Genomic DNA, 20,960 nt, shown 5'->3' with positions numbered 1-20,960 from the left:
GCGGCAGCTGGCTAGCTAACTGCAGCTAGGAAGAGCACAAACTCAGCCAGTATCAGTGCATCTGGGTCCTTCCAAGCGCGATAGCTACTGTAGCTAGCTAGCTAGAGTTATCCGCCTAATGCCTGGTCTTCAGACTCCGAATGTGACACACAGTGACATTTTGGTTTTCACACAAACAAGCAGTGCGGTTAGTTTGGAGCTAATTTTTGTCCCACGGGGAAGCCAGAAGCGGTTATCACGGTCATAGTCTCAAGTACCGTAAAACGAGGTTATATGGGACAATTTTCGGGATTTTTTTAAAAATTATTTGTTCAAGAATATATGTCTCTTTGAAAAAAAAAACACAAAGCAACTTCCTGTTTAACATCGAGTTGGAAAATACAGTTATTGTTATGTTTATTGCCATGTTTGCATTAATCGCCAACTTAGCTCATATCTATAATAATTATATGTAAATAAAGAATAAAGTCACAAGTATCACTGAATAATAAACGATACATATTACAACTTTTGATTAATCCAAATCAATTTCAGACTTAAAATAATGCAGTTTTAAGCCCCACGTTTCCGGGTAAACAACACTGACTTCCGGTTTATGCCCCGCCCACTCCGATTAGATATAGCGTACTCGCTCATCTTTACTTTTTTGTCTCGCATTTTGTCTACAGCTTTATACACCGTAATATGCAAATTAGATGACGTCATCTAGCAAGGTCTACGACAGCCAATAGCTACTTTTGATACTGAAAAGTTTCCAACAATGCAATTGTTGGAAGTAGTTTTGTATACGCTTATACCCACCCGATGAAGGTAACTTGAAACGATCGATAGATTTGATTATTGATGGAATTGAACGTTTTCGCCACCTGTAGCTGCTACTTGATGAAACGGCGATCACCTGAGTAATGAATGGATCCACGTTAGGAGGTCAGCCCCTACGTCAGCTTCACTGTTCTGTTCCGGCATTCGAGCGCGTCGTTCGCTCCTCACAGCATCTCCCACCATGATGGCTTCTGACTTCTCTGACATAGAGGCGTTCTTGGACGGACACCCGGACCTCTTTGAGGAGTATCTGGTTCGAAAAGCCAAGTGCGAGCACATTAGCAAGTGGATGAGGGAGCACCAAGCCCCCAAAGTATCCACAATCGAGGAGAGACGCGTCCCAGCGAAGGACCCCACTCTCTGGCCCGCCAATCCGGACGCTCTCCGTCGGAGATCGTCTCACTTGGAGCTTCGGCGCAACTTCGCCCGGTCCAAAGCCACCACCGCGCACCGAACCTACGACGAGCACGCCAGCTTCAGCCAGCAGGACCCCCAGTCCAGCATGAGGCGACGCGCGCTCCTGCGTAAAGCCAGCTCCCTTCCTCCCACCACCGCGCACATCCTCAGCGCCCTGCTGGAGTCCAGAGTCAGCGTACCACAGTACGCATCCACAGCCACGGACCACAAGTGTCGACTCAGGGAGACCAATGAAAGGGAGTTCTTCCTGGAGCTGGTGAAGGACATCTCCAACGATCTGGACCTGACCAATCTGAGCTATAAGATCCTGATCAACGTGTGCATCCTAGTGGACGCGGACAGGTGCTCCCTCTTCCTTGTGGAGGGTCCTGCTCACAAGAGGACTCTGGTGTCCAAGTTGTTTGACGTGCACTCGGGCACCACAGTCAGACCTTCATCCAGCACCCTCAACTCCAACGAGGTGCAGGTGCCTTGGGGAAAGGGCATCATTGGATACGTGGCGGAGCATGGAGAGACCGTCAACATCTCCAACGCTTATGAGGTAAAATACTCCCATTGTATCATAATAGCCGTCATCATCCAGTTGGAAGTACTGCAGTACCTGGTTATCTGTCAAATCAATGGAGTATTATATTATTACAATATATGCACTATTATACAGATTTTAACACATTTTGTTTGCATATACTTTAGGTCACGCAAATGTGGAAGTTAAATACAGTTTCTGCATGTATTTATATATTGTTTACTTTATATAATGTGTATTTATTAGACACTACAATGTGTTGTAGTGTTGGACATCTCCACTACCTTCCATTATCTGTGTAGTCACCATAACAAATGTGCATTTATTGTCAAGTCAACTTTATTTATACCGTCCTTAATCACAAAATAGGGCTTTATTATGGGATTTTTTAATGGTTTTATTTCATTTGAACATGCATCGGATTACAATTGAATGCATCACATAATCAGTTCACAGTTCCACATGTCCGAAAGGAGTCGGAAGAAGCAAAGCTTATTAAATCCTACCCCTCCATCTGGTACTTTTATAATCAGTTACTGTTACTGCAGGAACTGCAACAGGAATTTGTTCACTTCCTGCTTTCGTAATATAATTTAAGTATTTTTTTTTTACTTTACTTTTTTTACTCTACATTATATTTTTAATTTTAATATTTTAATTTTAATATTTTAATTTTAATATTTTAATTTTAATATTTTATATTTTAATTTTAATATTTTATATTTTAATTTTAATATTTTAATATTTTAATATTTTAATTTTAATTTTAATTTTAATTTTAATTTTAATTTTAATTTTAATTTTAATTTTAATTTTAATTTTAATTTTAATTTTAATTTTAATTTTAGTCATGTACCGAAGGAAGAAGCAAAGTTTATTAAATCCTACCCCTCCATCTGGTACGTTTACAATCAGTAACTGTTACTGCAGGAACTGCAACAGGAATTTGTTCACTTCCTGCTTTCCTAATATAATTTATGTATTTTTTTTTTACTTACTTTACTTTTTTTACTCTACATTAATTTTTTTATTTAAATTTTTTTGTCACCTACCGAAGAAAGAAGCAAAGTTTATTAAATCCTACCCCTCCATCTGGTACTTTTACAATCAGTAACTGTTACATTTGTTCACTTCCTGCTTTCCTAATATAGTTTAAGGGTTTTTTTTGGGTTTTTTTGTCCTGTACCGAAGTACGGGGTGATATGACCATACAATGACATAATGGGTACCATTACATACCATACCATTGTTTACGTTTTCAGTATTTATGATGGATGCTTGTTGTTTTTCTTTATCTTTATATACACATACATGTTGCTCTGCATGGCTTTTATTTACTGGTGAGCCTTGTATAGAGTCTTATTTTTCTGTCGTGTCCTTATTTTTGACATGACTGCAGTAATTATTATGACACATTATGTCATGCTCAATAGCTGTGCTCATTGCGGTGTGTAATGCCAGTGTAGAATTTTAAGCAAGTCATATTAGCTCTGCATTGCAAACACGGGTCAAAGATAATGTTATGAATGGTTTATGATATATGTAACTGTGTGCCTTTCATCCCAGGACCATCGCTTCAGTGACGAGATAGACAAGTTAACAGGATACAAGACTCAGTCCATTCTCTGTATGGCTATCTGTAATAGTGACGGAGAGGTCATTGGCGTCGTACAGGCAATCAACAAAAATCCCACCGGAACACCTTTCACTGAGGATGATGAGAAGGTGAGGGGAAAACGTGAAAAACACATCTGAGGTGTGTACTTCTTGGTATATTCCATCCTGGTATTCATATTTTTTGTTGCTAATGAGTGGTTTGTATTGTACTTCTGTTCATTGTATTAACAGATAATGATACCTTCACCCTTACCCTCTGCAGGTTGTTGATGATGGCACAATTGTTCCGTAATCACCTGCTTTGATGTTTTCGCCGGTTTCCCTTTTTGATATCTTTTATTTAGTAAAACAGCGGTTTATTTCTTCTTCTTCAGGACATTCTAAACGGTTCTGATTGACTTCCCATCTTCTGTCAGATTTACAATTATTCGTTTTTCACACATAGACGGCTCTCTGGGTTTTGTTGTTTTGTAATGGTAATGGTTTAATTTCATTTGAACATGCATCAAATTACAATTGAATGCATCACATAATCAGTTCACAGTTCCACATGTCCAAAAGGAGTAGGAAGAAGCAAAGCTTATTAAATCCTACCCCTCCATCTGGTACTTTTTCAATCAGTAACTGTTGCATTTGTTCACTTCCTGCTTTCCTAATATAATTTGTAAAAAAAAATTAAAAACGTAATTTTTTTAATATAAGTTTTTATTTTATTTTATTATTTTTTATATTTTTAATTTAATTTTCATTTTTTTATTTTATGTTTTTTTTGTTTTTGTTTTAAATTTATGTATTTATTTATTTATTTATTTATTTATTTTTGGAGGTGATATGACCATCCAATGACATAATGTGTACCATAGTAAGTGTCAATATAGTGATATATATAGCACATCATGACTGGTTCAAGACTCTTCATCCTTGTATTTAGCAAACATCAACTGCTTGTATTGTTTCTTGAATTGGCTCATCGTTGTGCATTGTTTGATTTCCTTACTCAATCCATTCCATAGTTTGATTCCACAAACTAAAATGCTATGGCTTTTTAACGTATTCCTCACATATAAGTGTTTCAAATTTAGTTCTTTTTAGAAGTTTTTGCGTCTAGATGTGGTCAACACAGACAAAACCGATCCTAAACAATCCGAAAACTGGACATTCAACTAGACATTCAGTGGTATTTATTGATTGAATAAGTCATGTGATAGGACACACCAAGGCAACAAAAAACACACCAATACAAACCCAAATGTAAAGAAATTCACCTCACTCTTCCACTACTTCCGGGGTCACCAGTGGTCGGCAACCTTTACTTATGAAAAGAGCCATTTTACCCCCTTGCACGCTAAAGAAAAATAGCCCGGAGCTGCAAAACATATGTTTAAAACAATTAGGGGGTATCAAAGTAGTTCAGATAACAGAAGACGAATTGGAGTACTCTTGCTAGTATTGGAGATAAACTTACATAAATGTATGTGTAAACTACTGGAAACTTACCTGATTTGTTTACTTTGGCGCAAACAAGTTCCCATGCAGCCAATCACAGGACACATATAGACAAACAACCATTCACACTCACATTCATACCTATGGACAATTTGGAGTCGCTAATTAACCTAGCATGTTTTTTGGAATGAGGGAGGAAACCGGAGTACCCGGAGAAAACCCACACATGCACGGGGAGAACATGCAAACTCAGGGTGGAATTGAACTCGGGTCTTCTAGTTGTGAGGCCTGCGCGCTAACCACTCGCCAACCACGCCGTGCAGCCCATGGTAAAGTATCACTTATTTTCCTTCGTGTTTACTTGTGTGAGAGAGAACTGAATAGCATCCTGTCTGCTGTCAGAACTCAGTCAGGATGCATTCATGGTCTCACACAAAGTTGGATTTTTAAAACTCGTTACAAAGACATGCATTTTCCCCACTCGGGTGTTAAAAAATATTCAAACATTGCAAAGGGAGCCACAACAAAGAAGCTGAAGAGCCACATGCGGCTCTGGAGCCGCTGGTTGCTGACCCCTGATATATACAGTACAGTATGTACTCGCTATATTACATTCTGTATATTGCACAACTGTCTCCAGACCCTTTGGGAAGTTGAACCCCTGGTCTCACAGCGATGTTCAAGCATTTGTCCACTAGGTGGCAGAATGAAGTTGTGTAGAAAGGCTAAACCAGACCAGGCATTTAAACCTCCTTGAAGCTTATGTTATTATCCAAATCAATATAGAGAATGTAATATACCAAGTACATACAGTACTGTATATACCAGGGGGTCAGCAACCAGTGGCTCCAGAGCCGCATGTGGCTTTTCAGCCTCTTTGTTGTGGCTCCCTTTGCAATTTTTTAATATTTTTTAACACCCGAGAAGGGAAAATGCATGTCTTTGTAATGAGTTTTAAAAATCCAACTTTTTGTGAGACCATGAATGCATCCTGACTGAGTTCTGACAGCAGACATGATGCTATTCAGTTCTCTCTCACACAAGTAAACATGAAGGAAAATAAGTAATACTTTACCAGGGGGTGCACGGCGGAGGAGTGGTTAGCGAGCAGGCCTCACAGCTAGAAGACCCGAGTTCAATTCCGCCCTCTCTATGTGGAGTTTGCATGTTCTCCCCATGCATGCGTGGGTTTCCTCCCACATTCCAAAAACATGCTAGGTTAATTTTAGACAATTTTCACTGATCAAGGCAAACTACGGCTAAATAAACAGGCTGCACGGTGGTTGAGTGGTTGACATGTTGGCCACAGTCAGGAGATCGGGGTTCGAATCTCCGCGAATCTCTGTCACAAATGAGTTATATTAAGTGTATATTGTATGTATTGTGTTGAGGGCTGCACGGCGGCCAAGTGGTTAGTGCACAGCGAGGAGACCCGAGTTCAATTCCATCCTTGGGTATCTCTGTGTGGAGTTTGCATGTTCTCCCCGTGCATGTGTGGGTTTTCTCCGGGTACTCCGGTTTCCTCCCACATTCCAAAAAAAAACATGCTAGGTTAATTAGCGACTCCAAATTGTCCATAGGTATGAATGTGAGTGTGAATGGTTGTTTGTCTATATGTGCCCTGTGTGTACCCCGCCTCTCGCCCAAAGGCACCTGGGATAGGCTCCAGCATAAGCGGCATAGAAAATGAATTGATGGATAGTAATCAGCAGTAGAACAGAGGTAAGTTTCAGGAAAATATCAGTTCCTGACTAAAAAAAAAAAGGGAGAAAAACAGCTTTTTGTGAAAAAATTTCAGCCATTATTTTCACTTTGATACATTCATTCATTCATTCATTCATTTTCTACCGCTTTTTCTTCACGAGGGTCGCGGGGGTGCTGGAGCCTATCCCAGCTGTCTTTGGGCGAGAGGCGGGGTGCACCCTGGACTGGTGGCCAGCCAATCACAGGGCACATATAGACAAACAACCATTCACACTCACATTCATACCTATGGACAATTTGGAGTCGCCAATTAACCTAGCATGTTTTTGGAATGTGGGAGGAAACCGGAGTACCCGGAGAAAACCCACGCATGCACGGGGAGAACATGCAAACTCCACACAGAGATGGCCGAGGGTGGAATCGAACCCTGGTCCTCCAAGCTGTGAGGTCTGCCACTTGATCGCCGTGCCGCCTAAATAATTTTTATCTTTTGTGCAAATAACTCAAATGGCTAAATAACAATACCAACATAAACAACACAAAAGGTGTTTTTAAATGAGTGTGAATGGTTGTTTGTCTATATGTGCCCTGTGATTGGCTGGCCAACAGTCCAGGGTGGACCCCGCCTTTCGCCTGAAGACAGCTGGGATAGGCTCCAGCATTAGGAAGTGTGTTTCACATTGAGTGATGTAAAGAGTCAGTTCAGTCTGTTTAAGTGTTCCACACCTATAACCCAAATATATATTTTTTGGATTTGAACATATTTAATGCCTTTTTTTATTGACAATCAGGTGCTGCAGATGTATCTACCCTTCTGTGGAATATCCATATCAAACGCCAAGTTGTTTTCTGAATCTCGTAAGGAGTATGAAAGGAGTCGGGTGAGATATTAAACAATAATACGCATATGAATATGAATGCGAAATGAGTTATAGATCGTCCATGTTTTTTTTCCCAGGCTTTACTGGAGGTGGTCAACGACCTCTTTGAGGAGCAGACCGACTTGGAGAAGATCGTGCGGAAGATCATGCAGCGAGCGCTCACTCTCTTGCAGTGCGAGCGCTGCTCTGTGCTTCTCCTCGAGGACATTAACTCACCAGTAAAGCCAAATAGAAAATAAAAAAAAACAAAATAAGAAGATCAGTTTGCTTACCATGATGATGCCTTTGTGTCTCTCTCTTTAGGTTGTGAAGTTTTCCAAGACGTTTGAGCTGATGTCCCCCTTGAGTAACATGGATCGTGACATCAGGTGATGGATGAATGAGAACGGAGGAAAAAGGCACAAAACGAGTGACCATGGAACCTTCAGTGATTATTTGTACTCTAACTCAAGTGTTTTTCATTTGTCTCACCTCATCCGTATGATAGCATGGAGAAGCTGTCTTGCTCTGATTGGCTGATCAATAACAGCATCGCCGAACTGGTGGCCTCCACGGGACTCCCAGTTAACATCAGCGACGTGTGCCAGGACCCGCGCTTTGATTCAGAAGTTGGTTATTTAAGAAGTTCTCTCGTTATTACGACAAGCGTTTAGAATGGATTTGTGTGAAATTTGGTGATATGGAAGAACCGATTAAATTTTTGGGGGTGATCTGAGTCACCGTCTGAATCCAGGATGCTATATACTTTAGCTATTTCCAATGGGTAGACACATATAAACACATACACTATCATGCTCGGTGTTAGCATGCTAACATTGGCATGTTAATATTAGCATAGTAGCATTTTTTTGGGCATTTTCATGGGTAGACACATATGACATTAGACATAGATATTAGTATGATAGCAATGCTAACATGATAGCAATGCTAACATGCTAATGTTGGCATGCTGACACCTAGCAGTATAGTGCTAATTTAGTATAGTGCAACATTAGCATGTTAGCATTGCTATCATGCTAATATCGGCATAGAAGCATTTTTAGCCATTTTCATAACTAGATACTCCGGTTTCCTCCCACATTCCAAAAACATGCTAGGTTAATTGCCGACTCCAAATTGTCCATAGGTATGAATGTGAGTGTGAATGGTTGTTTGTCTATATGTGCCCTGTGATTGGCTGGCCACCAGTCTAGGGTGTGTCCCGCCTCACGCCCGAAGACAGCTGGGATAGGCTCCAGCAATCCCCGCGACCCTTGTGAGGATAAGCGGTAGAAAATGAATGAATGAATGAATGCTAGGTGTTAGCTTGCTAAGCAATGTTTGCATTGCTTGCATGCTAACATGACCATACTAGCATTTTTTACGATTTTCTGTAAATATGAACTTCACTACCATGCTATCATGATAGCCATCATTCGATAGCTATCATTCGTCCCTATCATGTTAGGTGTTAGCATGCTAACAATTATACTTTTATATAATAAAAATATTATTAACATTATTAACATATTAGCATTTGCGGAAGTAGGCAGTTATACAAACACTTAGCGCTATTATGCTAGGTGTTATCATGCTAACATCGGCATGCTGGCGTTGTTAGCATTCTTGAAGTCATTCAAACCCCTTCATGGTATGTTTTCATGATCAAGGAATCTAAATATGTACGGAAGGTAAAATAAATGTAGGACCAATATTTATGGTCTGAGGTGCTTTTCTAGTTATGATTCGGTTTGTTGCTTTCTGTCACCGTCATATCCACACACTTTTTTTCTGCTTCTAGGCGGATCAAGCCTCAGGATTTCATATCCGATCGGTGTTGTGTGTGCCTATCTGGAATATAACTCATCAGATTATTGGTAGGTTTGATCAGAATTATTATATATGTATTGTAAAAAATGTTGTTATTGGTGGGGTTGGTCTATATACGGATGATGCTATTTTACATTTTTTTTGTATATTTATATATAAACGAGTGGGTCTTACCTGGCTAGTTGGTTGCAATTCATTATTAAGTCAACAGTTTAGGCTGAATCCCATTTCGAGACAGCTAAATTATATTTAAAGAATTATATCTAAAATTCCATACACTCAAGAAATTCTTATAAAGCAATAATCTGATCTGTTTTTTTAGATATCCACAATATGTATTAGGCTCTTATTATTACAATTTATCTCGTTTTTTTCCTAATTTCCTGTCCAAGGTCGGTCAATGTGGCATTTATAATTGAGTCCCTTGAACTCATGTTGTTGATCAACAGAATGTTGAATCTATCTAGTCAAATGATATTTCATTCATATTTCATTTTCCTCTGCAGGGGTTGCACAAATTTTGAATCGCCTCGACAGGAAGACCTTCAATGACGCAGATCAGAGACTGTTTGAGGTTTTTAATTAAATCATTGCCCCCCCCAAAAACACTGTATTGTTTACATTGAGGTTCATAGCTGATAGCTGAGTGTGAATGGTTGTTTGTCTATATAGCTGTGTATTTTTCCGGATGAGCCTAACCTGTATTTCAACTTTGGATTAAACACTTACAGATATGCAAAATATATCTTTTTGCTAATTTTTCTTTGTTTTTTGTCATTTTGTTGGAAGGCGTTTGTGATTTTCTGTGGACTGGGCATCAACAACACTATGATGTACAATCAAGTGAAGAAGACGTGGGCCAAGCAGTCTGTAGCACTGGATGTGAGCAAGATTTATTGATATTTCCTTTTTCCAGTATTTTCTTTAAAAAAATGTTGTGCTATGCTACTGCAGAAAAATAATAACTGCAAAAAAAAACAATGTAAAATATATCACTATAATGTTATGGCCACCACCATGGTGCTACATAAATCATAATAAGCCCAGTTTATGACCAAGCGTATGGCAGGAAAAGTAAACTATGGAGAGAAAAAGGTCTGGTTTGGGTCACAAACAGAAATATTTCAAGACCCACTAATGAAAAAATAAGTCCACAATATAAAATATTTTTTCAACTGGATGGATAGATAGATAGAGAGAGAGAGAGAGAGAGAAGGAGATGGATGGATGGATGGATAGAAAGAGATTGAGAGAGAGAGAGAGAGAGAAAGAGATGGATGGATGGATGGATGGATAGAAAGAGATAGATTGAGAGAGATAGAGAGAGAAAGAGATGGCTGGATGGATGGATAGAAAGAGATAGATTGAGAGAGAGAGAGAGAGAGAGAAAGAGATGGATGGCTAGATAGATAGAAAGAGATAGATTGAGAGAGAGAGAGAGAGAGAGATGGATGGATGGATAGATAGAAAGATATAGATTGAGAGAGAGAGAGAGAAAGAGATGGATGGATGGATGGATAGATAGAAAGAGACAGATTGAGAGAGAGAGAGAGAGAGAGAGAGAGATGGATGGATGGATAGATAGAAAGATATAGATTGAGAGAGAGAGAGAGAAAGAGATGGATGGATGGATGGATAGATAGAAAGAGACAGATTGAGAGAGAGAGAGAGAGAGAGAGAGAGAGATGGATGGATGGATGGATGGATGGATAGAAAGAGATTGAGAGAGAGAGAGAAAGAGAGAGAAAGAGATGGATGGATGGATAGAAAGAGATAGATTGAGAGAGATAGAGAGAGAAAGAGATGGCTGGATGGATGGATAGAAAGAGATAGATTGAGAGAGAGAGAGAGAGAGAGCGAGAAAGAGATGGATGGATGATGGATGGATAGATAGAAAGAGATATATTGAGAGAGAGAGAGAAAGAGATGGATGGATGGATAGAAAGAGATATATTGAGAGAGAGAGAGAGAGAGATGGATGGATGGATAGATAGAAAGAGATAGATTGAGAGAGATAGAGAGAGAAAGAGATGGCTGGATGGATGGATAGAAAGAGATAGATTGAGAGAGAGAGAGAGAGAGAGAGAGAGAAAGAGATGGATGGATGATGGATGGATAGATAGAAAGAGATATATTGAGAGAGAGAGAGAGAGAGATGGATGGATGGATAGATAGAAAGAGATAGATTGAGAGAGAGAGAGAGAAAGAGATGGACGGATAGATAGAAAGAGATAGATTGAGAGACAGAGAGAAAGAGATGGATGGATGGATGGATAGATAGAAAGAGACAGATTGAGAGAGAGAGAGAGAGAAAGAGATGGATGGATGGATGGATGGATGGATAGAAAGAGATAGATTGTGAGAGAGAGAGAGAGAGAGAGAGAGAGAGAGAGAGAGAGAGAGAAAGAGATGGATGGATGGATGGATAGATAGAAAGATAGATTGAGAGAGAGAGAGAGAGAGATGGATGGATAGATGGATAGATAGAAAGAGATAGATTGAGAGAGAGAGAAAGAGATGGATGGATGGATAGATAGAAAGAGACAGATTGAGAGAGAGAGAAAGAGATGGATGGATGGATGGATGGATAGAAAGAGATAGATTGAGAGAGATAGAGAGAGAGAAATGGATGGATGGATGGATAGATAGAAAGAAAGAAAGATAGATTGAGAGAGATATAGAGAGAGGGATGGATGGATGGATGGATGATAGATGGATAGATGGATGGATGGATGGATGGATGGATGGATAGATAGAAAGAGATAGATTGAGAGAGATAGAGAGCGAGAAATGGATAGATAGATAGAGAGATGGATGGATGGATGGATAGATAGATAGATAGATATTGTGCTTTGCATTCATTTACATGATTTGTTTTTTTCCAGATGTTATCCTACCATGCTACCTGCTCAAAGGTAGAAGTTGACCGTCTCAAGGTAATCAACACCACATGACATATTTGAATGTTAACAAAAGTTCTTGGCGTCTACCATGTGACTGACAGCCATCTTTCCCCTCCTTTTAAAGGCAGCTAAAATCCCCCTGAGCAGTGAATTGGGTATCGACGAGCTTCATTTCAACGACTTCTCTTTGGACAACGATGCTATGATCACAGCTTCGCTTAGGATGTTCCTGGAACTCGGGGTGGTCCAGACTTTCAAAATAGACTATGAGGTGAGGGTCTGTTTTAGTAGAAATAGCGCAAAATAGCCGTTAGCGCGGAAACGTAAACAACCCCACTCTCAAACTGTCGTAACGATAGTAAGCTTGAGTGTAGTATTTTTAATACTACAATTTGCTACTACTACATACTACTATAATTTCCGCCCATTTAGAAAATCAAAAGATGCTTCAAACTTAGATTTGATTAGCTCTTATTATTACTTTTTTAATTTTTTATTACATTAGAGCCCTCTAGGCATGAAATAGTACCCCTATATCAAAATACTCCAGATATTGCATTTAGCTTACAAATGGTATTGTTTTTTAAAAAAAAATAAATCCAAAGATGCTTCAAACTTAGATTTGATTAGCTCTTACTATTACTTAAAAAAATGTTTTTATTACATTAGAGCCCTCTAGGCATGAAATAATACCCCTATATCAAAATACTCCCGATATTACATTTAGCTTACAAATGGTATCGTTTTTTTTTTACGGCCATTTTATAAAATCCAAAGATGCTTCAAACTTAGATTTGATTAGCTCTTATTATTACTTAAAAAAAATATTACATTAGAGCCCTCTAGGCATGAAATAATACCCCTATATCAAAATACTCCCAATATTACATTTCGCTTACAAATGGTATTGTTTTTTTTACGGCCATTTCATAAATCCAAAGATGCTTCAAACTTAGATTTGATTAGCTCTTACTATTACTTAATTTTTTTTATTACATTAGAGCCCTCTAGACATGAAATAGTACCCCTATATCAAAATACTCCAGATATTACATTTAGCTTACAAATGGTATTGTTTTTTTTACGGCCATTTTATAAATCCAAAGATGCTTCGAACTTAGATTTGATTAGCTTTTACTATTACTTAAAAAAATATATATTACATTAGAGCTCTCTAGGCATGAAATAACACCCCTATAGTCACATTTACACTCATATTACCCAATATAGTAGACATAATAAGAGTAAATAAGCCCCCTCAGAACATGACAACACCGTCAAAATGATTTTTAAGGTGTTCTGAATTCAAATCATAACGTATATATTTTTGACTTATCGTGGATCTGACCTGTCTTTTATCAGGTTTTGTGCCGCTGGCTTCTCACGGTGAGAAAGAACTACAGAACCGTGGCCTATCACAACTGGAGGCACGCCTTCAACGTCTCCCAGTGCATGTTCGCTATGATCACAGTAAGTTCCCCCTGCAACATGGCCGTAAACCCTCAGCGGTTTATTTGTGTTGTCCTAATCAATTAACACGTGAAGTCATGTGACCCGTTCAAACTGCTGTATTTTAGGATTTATGCGCCCTTCTAGCGTCTAGCTTCCCTTGAGCTGACCCATGAAATATTTGCCCTACTGCCCCCCATCTCATTTGTTATTGCTTGTGGTCTCTTTCTTATGCCCCACTGGTGTTCTTTCAACAGTTTAGGTCATATTACACACAAAGAAGTAAAAATATGTGGACATATACCTCTGATGAAAATTTTTATTAAATTTTATAATCTGCAATCTTGCATGTTCTCCCAGTGCATGCGTGTTTTTTTTCACACAGTACAAAAAAATGCTAGCTTAATTGTCTGTAGATATGAATGTGAGTGTGAATGCACCAAGCGTGAGCTGCTAATTTGTGGAGTTGCATCATCACCTCTCTGTGGCACTTGTGCAAAAAAAAATAAAAATAAAAAATACGTATAACTACACTACCGCTCAAAAGTTTGGGATCACTTGCAAATTTCTTTGTTTTGCAAAGAAAAACTAATTTTCATGCATTTCACAAACAATTTTTTTCCATTTCTGTAACATTTTTATCAATTTTTTCAGTATGTGGAATCAAACTATGGAATGGATTGAGTAAGGACCTCAAACAATGCACAACGATGAGCCAATTCAAGAAACAATACAAGCAGTTGATGTTTGCTAAATACAAGGATGAAGAGTCTTGAACCAGTCATGATGTGCTATATATATCACTATATTGACAGTTACTATGGTTACCCATTATGTCATCGTAGGGTCACATCACCTCGTACTTCGGTACCAGGTACATTATTTAAAAAAAAAAAAAAAACGAAAAAAAAACAACCTTAAACTGTATTATGGAAAGCAGGAAGTGAACAAATGTAACAGTTACTGATAGTAAAAGTAAACTGTATTAGGAAAGCAGGAAGTGAACAAATGTAACAGTTACTGATTGTAAAAGTACCAGATGGAGGGGTAGGATTTAATAAGCTTTGCTTCTTCCTACTCCTTTTGGACATGTGGAACTGTGAACTGATTATGTGATGCATTCAATTGTAATCTGATGCACGTTCAAATGAAATTAAACCATTACCATTACCAATTTCACAAACAATTAAAATGAATCCCATGATTAACTACTCCCTTCAGAGAGCAGCACAAACTGGGTCTAACAAGGACAAAAAAACGACGCACACAACTGTGCAAGAAGACAAAATATCTGACAGTGTGTAGTTTAAGACAAAGACTCCTCACAGGTTGTCACCTAGGCGCGAGTGGCCGGGTTGAAAAAAAAAACATATAAAGACATCTTTGGTAGCAAACGGGTTAAGATCTAAGACCTTAAGACTTGTAAATTTTTGCAATTTTTCAACTGGTCTTAAAATGTTAATCAGTATTATTTTAGATCTTAATGCCTCCATTACTTCTATTTGTTCATAGTCCGCCAGCTTCCAGGACGTTTTATCCGAAGCTGAGATTCTGGCTTTGATGGTTGGCTGTCTGTGCCATGATCTGGACCATCGTGGCACCAATAATGCATTTCAAGCCAAGTAAGACCTGAGTACCACAACGTTGATGCTACAGTAAACCTCGGATATATCGGACTCGGATATATCGGAAATTTGCTCACAACGGACAGATAAAAAAGAACCGATTTTTCTGTAATGCATTTCCAATAAAAATTCATTGCATATATCGGATTTTCTATAACGGATTTTGCCTATTTCGGACAAAATCTCCAGTCCCGTTCCAATGCATTTCCATTAAATTTCCCTCGCATATATCGGATGGCCGCATCGTGGCGCTCTGATTCGCCGAATCGTGACGCTATACGACGTCATTTGCAGCGTTTGCAGCGTTGCCTGCGCGTCCAGGTACATTGGAAACATAGTCAAGGAAGTGCCTTTTTATAACGGATAAAATCAGATTTACGCATATACCGGATATAAATCCGATATATGCGTAAAACGGACATTTTCCGGTATACGCATATAACGGATTTCGCTTATATCGGACAAAACCAGTGGGAACAATTGAATCCGATATATCCGAGGTTTACTGTATTTTTTAAAAAGTGCAATTTTAATGACCTTGCTGTTCCTTTAGGACGGGTTCCGCTTTGGCCTTGCTCTACGGGACGTCAGCAACATTGGAACACCATCACTTCAATCATGCGGTCATGATCCTGCAAAGCGAGGTGAGGCCAACGTGTCTAATATGAGCAATGAGAATGAATAATAATAATATAAATAATAATAACTAAACACAAGGCAAAAGGGTGATGTTTTCTATATGTGCTGTATGTATATATGTGTTTCTGTATGTGTCTATTTATGAAAATGGCTAAAAATGATAGCAATGCTAACATGCTAATGTTGGCATGCTAACACCTAGCAGTATAGTGCTAAGTGGTCGTATGTGTCTACCCATGAAAATAGCATTGCATGCTACTATGCTAATATTAACATGCTAGCAATGCTAACATGCCGATGTTAGCATGCTAACACCGAACATGATAGTGTATAGTGAACATGCAAACCTACACAGAGATGGCCGAGGGTGGAATTGAACCCTAGTCTCCTAGCTGTGAAGTCTGCGCGCTAACTACTCGACCGTCGTGCAACCACACCCAGCATACTGGTGTCTATTTATGAAAATGGCTAAAAATGATAGCAATGCTAACATGCTAATGTTGGCATGCTGACACCTAGCACTATAGTCCTAAGTGGTCATATGTGTTTACCCATGAAAATGCCAAAAAATGCTACTATGCTAATATTTACATGCTAGCAATGCTAACATGCTAATGTTGGCATGCTGACACCTAGCAGTATCGTGCTAAGTGGTTATATGTGTCTACCCATGAAAATGCCAAAAAATACTACTATGCTAATATTAACATGCTAGCTATGCTAACATGCTAATGTTGGCATGCTGACACCGGGCAGTATAGTGCTAAGTGGTCATATGTGTCTACCCATGAAAATGCCAAAAAAATACTACTATGCTAATATTAACATGCTAGCAATGCTAACATGCTAATTTTGGCATGCTGACACCTAGCAGTATAGTGCTAAGTGGTCATATGTGTCTACCCATGAAAATGCCAAAAAATGCTACTAGGCTAATATTAACATGCTAGCAATGCTAACATGCTAACACCGAGCATGATAGTGTATAGTGAACATGCAAACCTACACAGAGATGGCCGAGGGTGGAATTGAACCCTAGTCTCCTAGCTGTGAAGTCTGCGCGCTAACCACTCGACCGCCACGCAGCCTGACAATTAATCAGTTATTAAAATAATCTCAGCCTGAACCATGTCAGATTGCAGAAACTCCCTGTGCACTTTACTAATAGTTATTCTTCTGTTTTACAATAGTTAATCTAGGGATTAACTCGTATTCACTATGAATAGACTCTTCGAAGTACAATGACTTTTTCCTCAGAGGTCAAACTAATACTGTAACCTCGGAGTTCATTAATTGGTCCTATGGGGTATATTAGTGCGGACTGAACCCGAAGCAACACAAATTGACTCCCAATGTACTCAATTCCTGACAGTGATTGGTTATCTAATAGAGGTTGAGGTGTATTTGACTTCTTATAAACAAGAGTCTCTTGCGGCAGTGCTAGCTATACCCTTTGTCCATTATCAAGAGCAGCCTTCTCTATGGATTTATCTGACCATAACACACACACACGTTGCTAATTAACTATCGCTAATGACAAGTTGATGAGACAGTGAGCGATGACTTAGCCGATACACTGGACATTTTAGCTGCTATTACTCATCCTTGCCTGCGATAGGATTTATTTTTTATTTTTTTTTCCTTAATTGATGTTTCAGGGTCACAATATCTTTGCCAACCTCTGCTCCAAAGAATACAGCAACATGATGCAACTATTAAAGCAGGCCATTCTCTCCACAGACCTCACTTTGCACTTTGAGTAAGTAGTCCTTTCAGGGCATTCACAAGCCAAAGCGGGAAAGCTTGAGTTATCTATTCAATTCTTTTATTCCACATGTTTATGTAAAAAGTCTTGCCCCCCCCCCCCCCCCCACACCCACATCCTTGACTGTCTTTCTCTGATTTGAAAGGCGTAGGAGCAAGTTCTTTGAATGTGTTCTTGCTGGAAAATTCAGCTGGACGGATGAAAAACACAGAGAGGTGCTCAGGTATTTTGTAGAAAGTAAAAGTGTGTAATGAGTAGAAATCAATAGTTTGAAGGAGTTTTGTTGGCCTTTGGCAGATCCATGTTGATGACGGCTTGCGATTTGGGTGCGGTCACTCGGCCTTGGGAGATATCCAAACAGGTTAGAGACTCAATCATGTTGCTTAGTTCCATTTTTTTTTTTTTTACAAAATACTTCACTACTTTGCATGGTTTTGGTTGCGGTAATTTATCGCGGCCGATAGGTTCCCAAAATAATTCCCAATTTTTCAAAATATTATATATGTCTGAAGTCTGTAAAACCCACCATACTCACCATATCATACTTTTCCTAGACTAGCATTAACAGTATCTCACATTTCTCTTATTTAAACACTCTCAAAGTTCAAATTTATTTTGAATTTTAATAATAAACTAATTGGACACAAAAAATTATTAAGTGAGTCACACGTATTTCACTCCTCTGACTGTGTCTCATGCTGGCACAATTCGGCTGTAGCATTTTTATATCCTTGTTAAAGTTAGAAGAAGCTAACCTTAGTCTAGTTAGCTTCTTCTTCTATTGTTTATTGGCGGTTAGCAAGCAACTCACGACTATGGCTCATACAGTTTGCTAGCGACCATCGACCTCAACAGGAAGTGGCATGAAAGAGATTGATTGACAATGATCTACAGCCAATCAGGACGCAGAACACAATGGGTGGGTTCTCCCTGAGGCACCATTCGGCTGTAGCATTTTTGTATCCTTGTTAAAAGTTAGAAGAAGCTAACCTTAGGCTAGTTAGCTTCTTCTATTGTTTATTGGCGGTTAGCAAGCAACTCAAATGGCTCACACAGTTTACTAGCGACCATTGACCGCAACAGGAAGTGGCATGAAGGAGATTGATTGACAATGATCTACAGCCAATCAGAACGCAGAACACAATGGGTGGGTTTTCCCTGAGGCACCATTCGGCTGTAGCATTTTTGTATCCTTGTTAAAGTTAGAAGAAGCTAACCTTAGGCTAGTTAGCTTCTTCTTCTTCTATTGTTTATTGGCGGTTAGCAAGCAACTCACGACTATGGCTCACACAGTTTGCTAGCGGCCATTGACCGCAACAGGAAGTGGCATGAAAGAGATTGATTGACAATGGTCTGCAGCCAATCAGGACGCAGAACACAATGGGTGGGTTCTCCCTGAGGCACCATTCGGCTGTAGCATTTTTATATCCTTGTTAAAGTTAGAAGAAGCTACCCTTAGTCTAGTTAGCTTCTTCTTCTATTGTTTATTGGCGGTTAGCAAGCAACTCACGACTATGGCTCACACAGTTTACTAGCGACCATTGACCTCAACAGGAAGTGTCATGAAGGAGATTGATTGACAATGATCTACAGCCAATCAGGACGCTGAACACAATGAGTGGGTTCTCCCTTAGCCAATCAGGACTGTTGTGGTCCGTACAGGCACATAAACACATACTGAAACACCCTCTACTGATAGTAGTAGTAAATACAATAACAGAGCACCAATATATCGCTCTAATACACCACAAGGACGCAGAACACAATGCACATTCATATGCTGTTTAAAAGAACATTTACATTTAAAAAATCTGCAATACAGCAAGTCCATGTATTTATGCTTGATATGTACCAATGAAATATTATTGACGTCTTTAAGTGTATATTTTATTGCACTTATGTAACGTGTCCATTCAGGTTGCCGAGCTGGTGACAAGTGAATTTTTTGAACAAGGTGACAGGGAGAGGTCAGAGCTGAAATTGACCCCAGCGGTAAGAACACCCAATCCTCAAGTTTGTTGTTACTTTTTTTTGAGCCATGACACAATTATTATTGAATGTATTAATTGTACAATTCTATAAATTGTAATATCATAATGATACCAATGATACCAATATTTATATTGTTTGTATACTTACATTATGTATTTATTTATATTTATTTCATTCTCCTTACTACCACACTTCTCCAAAAGCTATTCTACAATAGGCTGGATAAATTTATTAATACGAATAAATTACTATAAGAAAGTCAGTATGGATACAGAGCTAATATTTCTCCATACCGCCAATCAAAATTATGGAGGAAATTGCTAATGCTATAGATCATAGAAAGTGTAAAGCCGCAGTATTCATGGATCTGACAAAAGCCTTTGCTACAATCAATCATGACAGGAAGCAATACATAAAGCTAGGAGTTCATATATTACATGCGGAGTACCCCAGGGGTCAATACCAGGACCAAAAATTATTCAACTGTTGTTTTTATGTGCATTTGTAGGCCATATTTGACCGCAATCGCAAAGATGAGTTACCTGCCCTGCAGTTAGACTGGATAGATGGCATCTGTAAACCTCTTTATCAGGTATTTTACACATAAGGCATCGCGCATTTTATTGTTTTATTAACATAACTAGTCAAATTCAAATGTATTTTTCCCTCTCAGTCGCTGCTGAAGCTTAACAGGAAATTGCAGCCAATGGTGGAAGGGATCGACGCCAACCGAAAGAGGTGGCAGGAGCTGTGCTCGTCTAACGAGCACCCACGTGACGCCTCGGTGAACAATGAGAGCAATGAACACGGTCAGAACCCCGAGGCTGTGGAAGCCAGGAAGGAGTCTACTGTCAAACAAGCGGAAAACACCAAGTTGGGGTCAAAGGGTCATCAGGTGTGGAATTTGGAGCCACACAACACAGTTGGACCAAAGGAGGAATGTTAGGTTTGGTATAGCTGAAATTATTTTTTAAAAAGTTGCAGATGGGTCTAGGCTAGCTTAAAGATAGTCAAAGCGGTAAAAAAGGGCGGCACGGTGGTCGAGTGGTAAGCACGCAGACCTCACAGCTAGGAGACCAGGGTTCAATTCCACCCTCGGCCATCTCTGTGTGGAGTTTGCATGTTAAAAGATTCCCACCCCACCATAATTAATTAATTCATTCATTCATTTTCTACCGCTTATCCTCACGAGGGTCGCGGGGGATGCTGGAGCCTATCCCAGCTGTCTTCGGGCGAGAGGCAGGGTACACCCTGGACTGGTGGCCAGCCAATCCCAGGGCACATATAGACAAACAACCATTCACACTCACATTCATACCTATGGACAATTTGGAGTCGCTAATTAACCTAGCATGTTTTTGGAAT

The 20,960-nt window shown here is 39.2% G+C and overlaps 2 protein-coding genes across 15 annotated transcripts in view; one reads left to right on the top strand and one right to left on the bottom strand.

Annotated features, from left to right (window-relative positions):
* LOC131136553 (uncharacterized) overlaps positions 1-20,960 on the bottom strand; it is a 40,241-nt gene that overhangs the window by 6,875 nt on the left and 12,406 nt on the right. For 9 of the 12 annotated variants that reach the window (XM_058083522.1, XM_058083521.1, XM_058083518.1 and 6 more), the window contains 3 exons: positions 7,885-8,008; positions 7,686-7,754; positions 899-1,848 (listed from right to left, as the gene is read on the bottom strand). The gene's annotated coding sequence lies outside the window, so the exon portion shown is untranslated. Of the gene's footprint in view, positions 1-898; positions 1,849-7,685; positions 7,755-7,884; positions 8,227-20,960 lie in introns of those variants that run through there. The other 3 variants (XM_058083527.1, XM_058083519.1, XM_058083525.1) reach the window with 3 other exon arrangements.
* On the top strand, positions 511-20,791 carry pde11al (phosphodiesterase 11a, like). 3 transcript variants are annotated; one of them, XM_058083517.1, is made up of 20 exons: positions 511-1,780; positions 3,332-3,490; positions 7,324-7,413; positions 7,491-7,631; positions 7,717-7,754; positions 7,862-8,021; positions 9,194-9,269; positions 9,729-9,796; positions 10,012-10,104; positions 12,108-12,158; positions 12,250-12,396; positions 13,488-13,595; positions 15,087-15,196; positions 15,753-15,843; positions 17,497-17,597; positions 17,749-17,826; positions 17,901-17,964; positions 19,521-19,595; positions 20,104-20,187; positions 20,269-20,791. In XM_058083517.1, the coding sequence occupies exons 1-20, from the start codon at positions 1,004-1,006 to the stop codon at positions 20,539-20,541; spliced, it is 2,784 nt and encodes a 927-aa protein (XP_057939500.1). In that variant the 5' UTR covers positions 511-1,003; the 3' UTR covers positions 20,542-20,791. The 3 variants fall into 3 exon arrangements, with proteins under 3 accessions (XP_057939500.1, XP_057939498.1, XP_057939499.1); XM_058083515.1 differs by having other exon boundaries at positions 7,717-7,781; positions 7,901-8,021; XM_058083516.1 differs by lacking the exon at positions 511-1,780 and having other exon boundaries at positions 3,377-3,521; positions 7,717-7,781; positions 7,901-8,021.

Source organism: Doryrhamphus excisus, chromosome 10 (genome assembly GCF_030265055.1).
Source record: "Doryrhamphus excisus isolate RoL2022-K1 chromosome 10, RoL_Dexc_1.0, whole genome shotgun sequence".
NCBI lineage: Eukaryota > Metazoa > Chordata > Actinopteri > Syngnathiformes > Syngnathidae > Doryrhamphus > Doryrhamphus excisus.
The sequence above is the reverse complement of the archived record's forward strand: the minus strand, read 5'-3'. Positions and strand labels throughout refer to the sequence as shown.

Bases quoted from the DNA above. Each gene is read 5' to 3' on its own strand.
- pde11al (XM_058083517.1), top strand. From the start codon at position 1,004: ATGATGGCTTCTGACTTCTCTGACATAGAGGCGTTCTTGGACGGACAC. The intron at 12,159-12,249 runs GTAATCAACACC...CTCCTTTTAAAG, and splicing joins TAGAAGTTGACCGTCTCAAG to GCAGCTAAAATCCCCCTGAG. The intron at 12,397-13,487 runs GTGAGGGTCTGT...GTCTTTTATCAG, and splicing joins CTTTCAAAATAGACTATGAG to GTTTTGTGCCGCTGGCTTCT.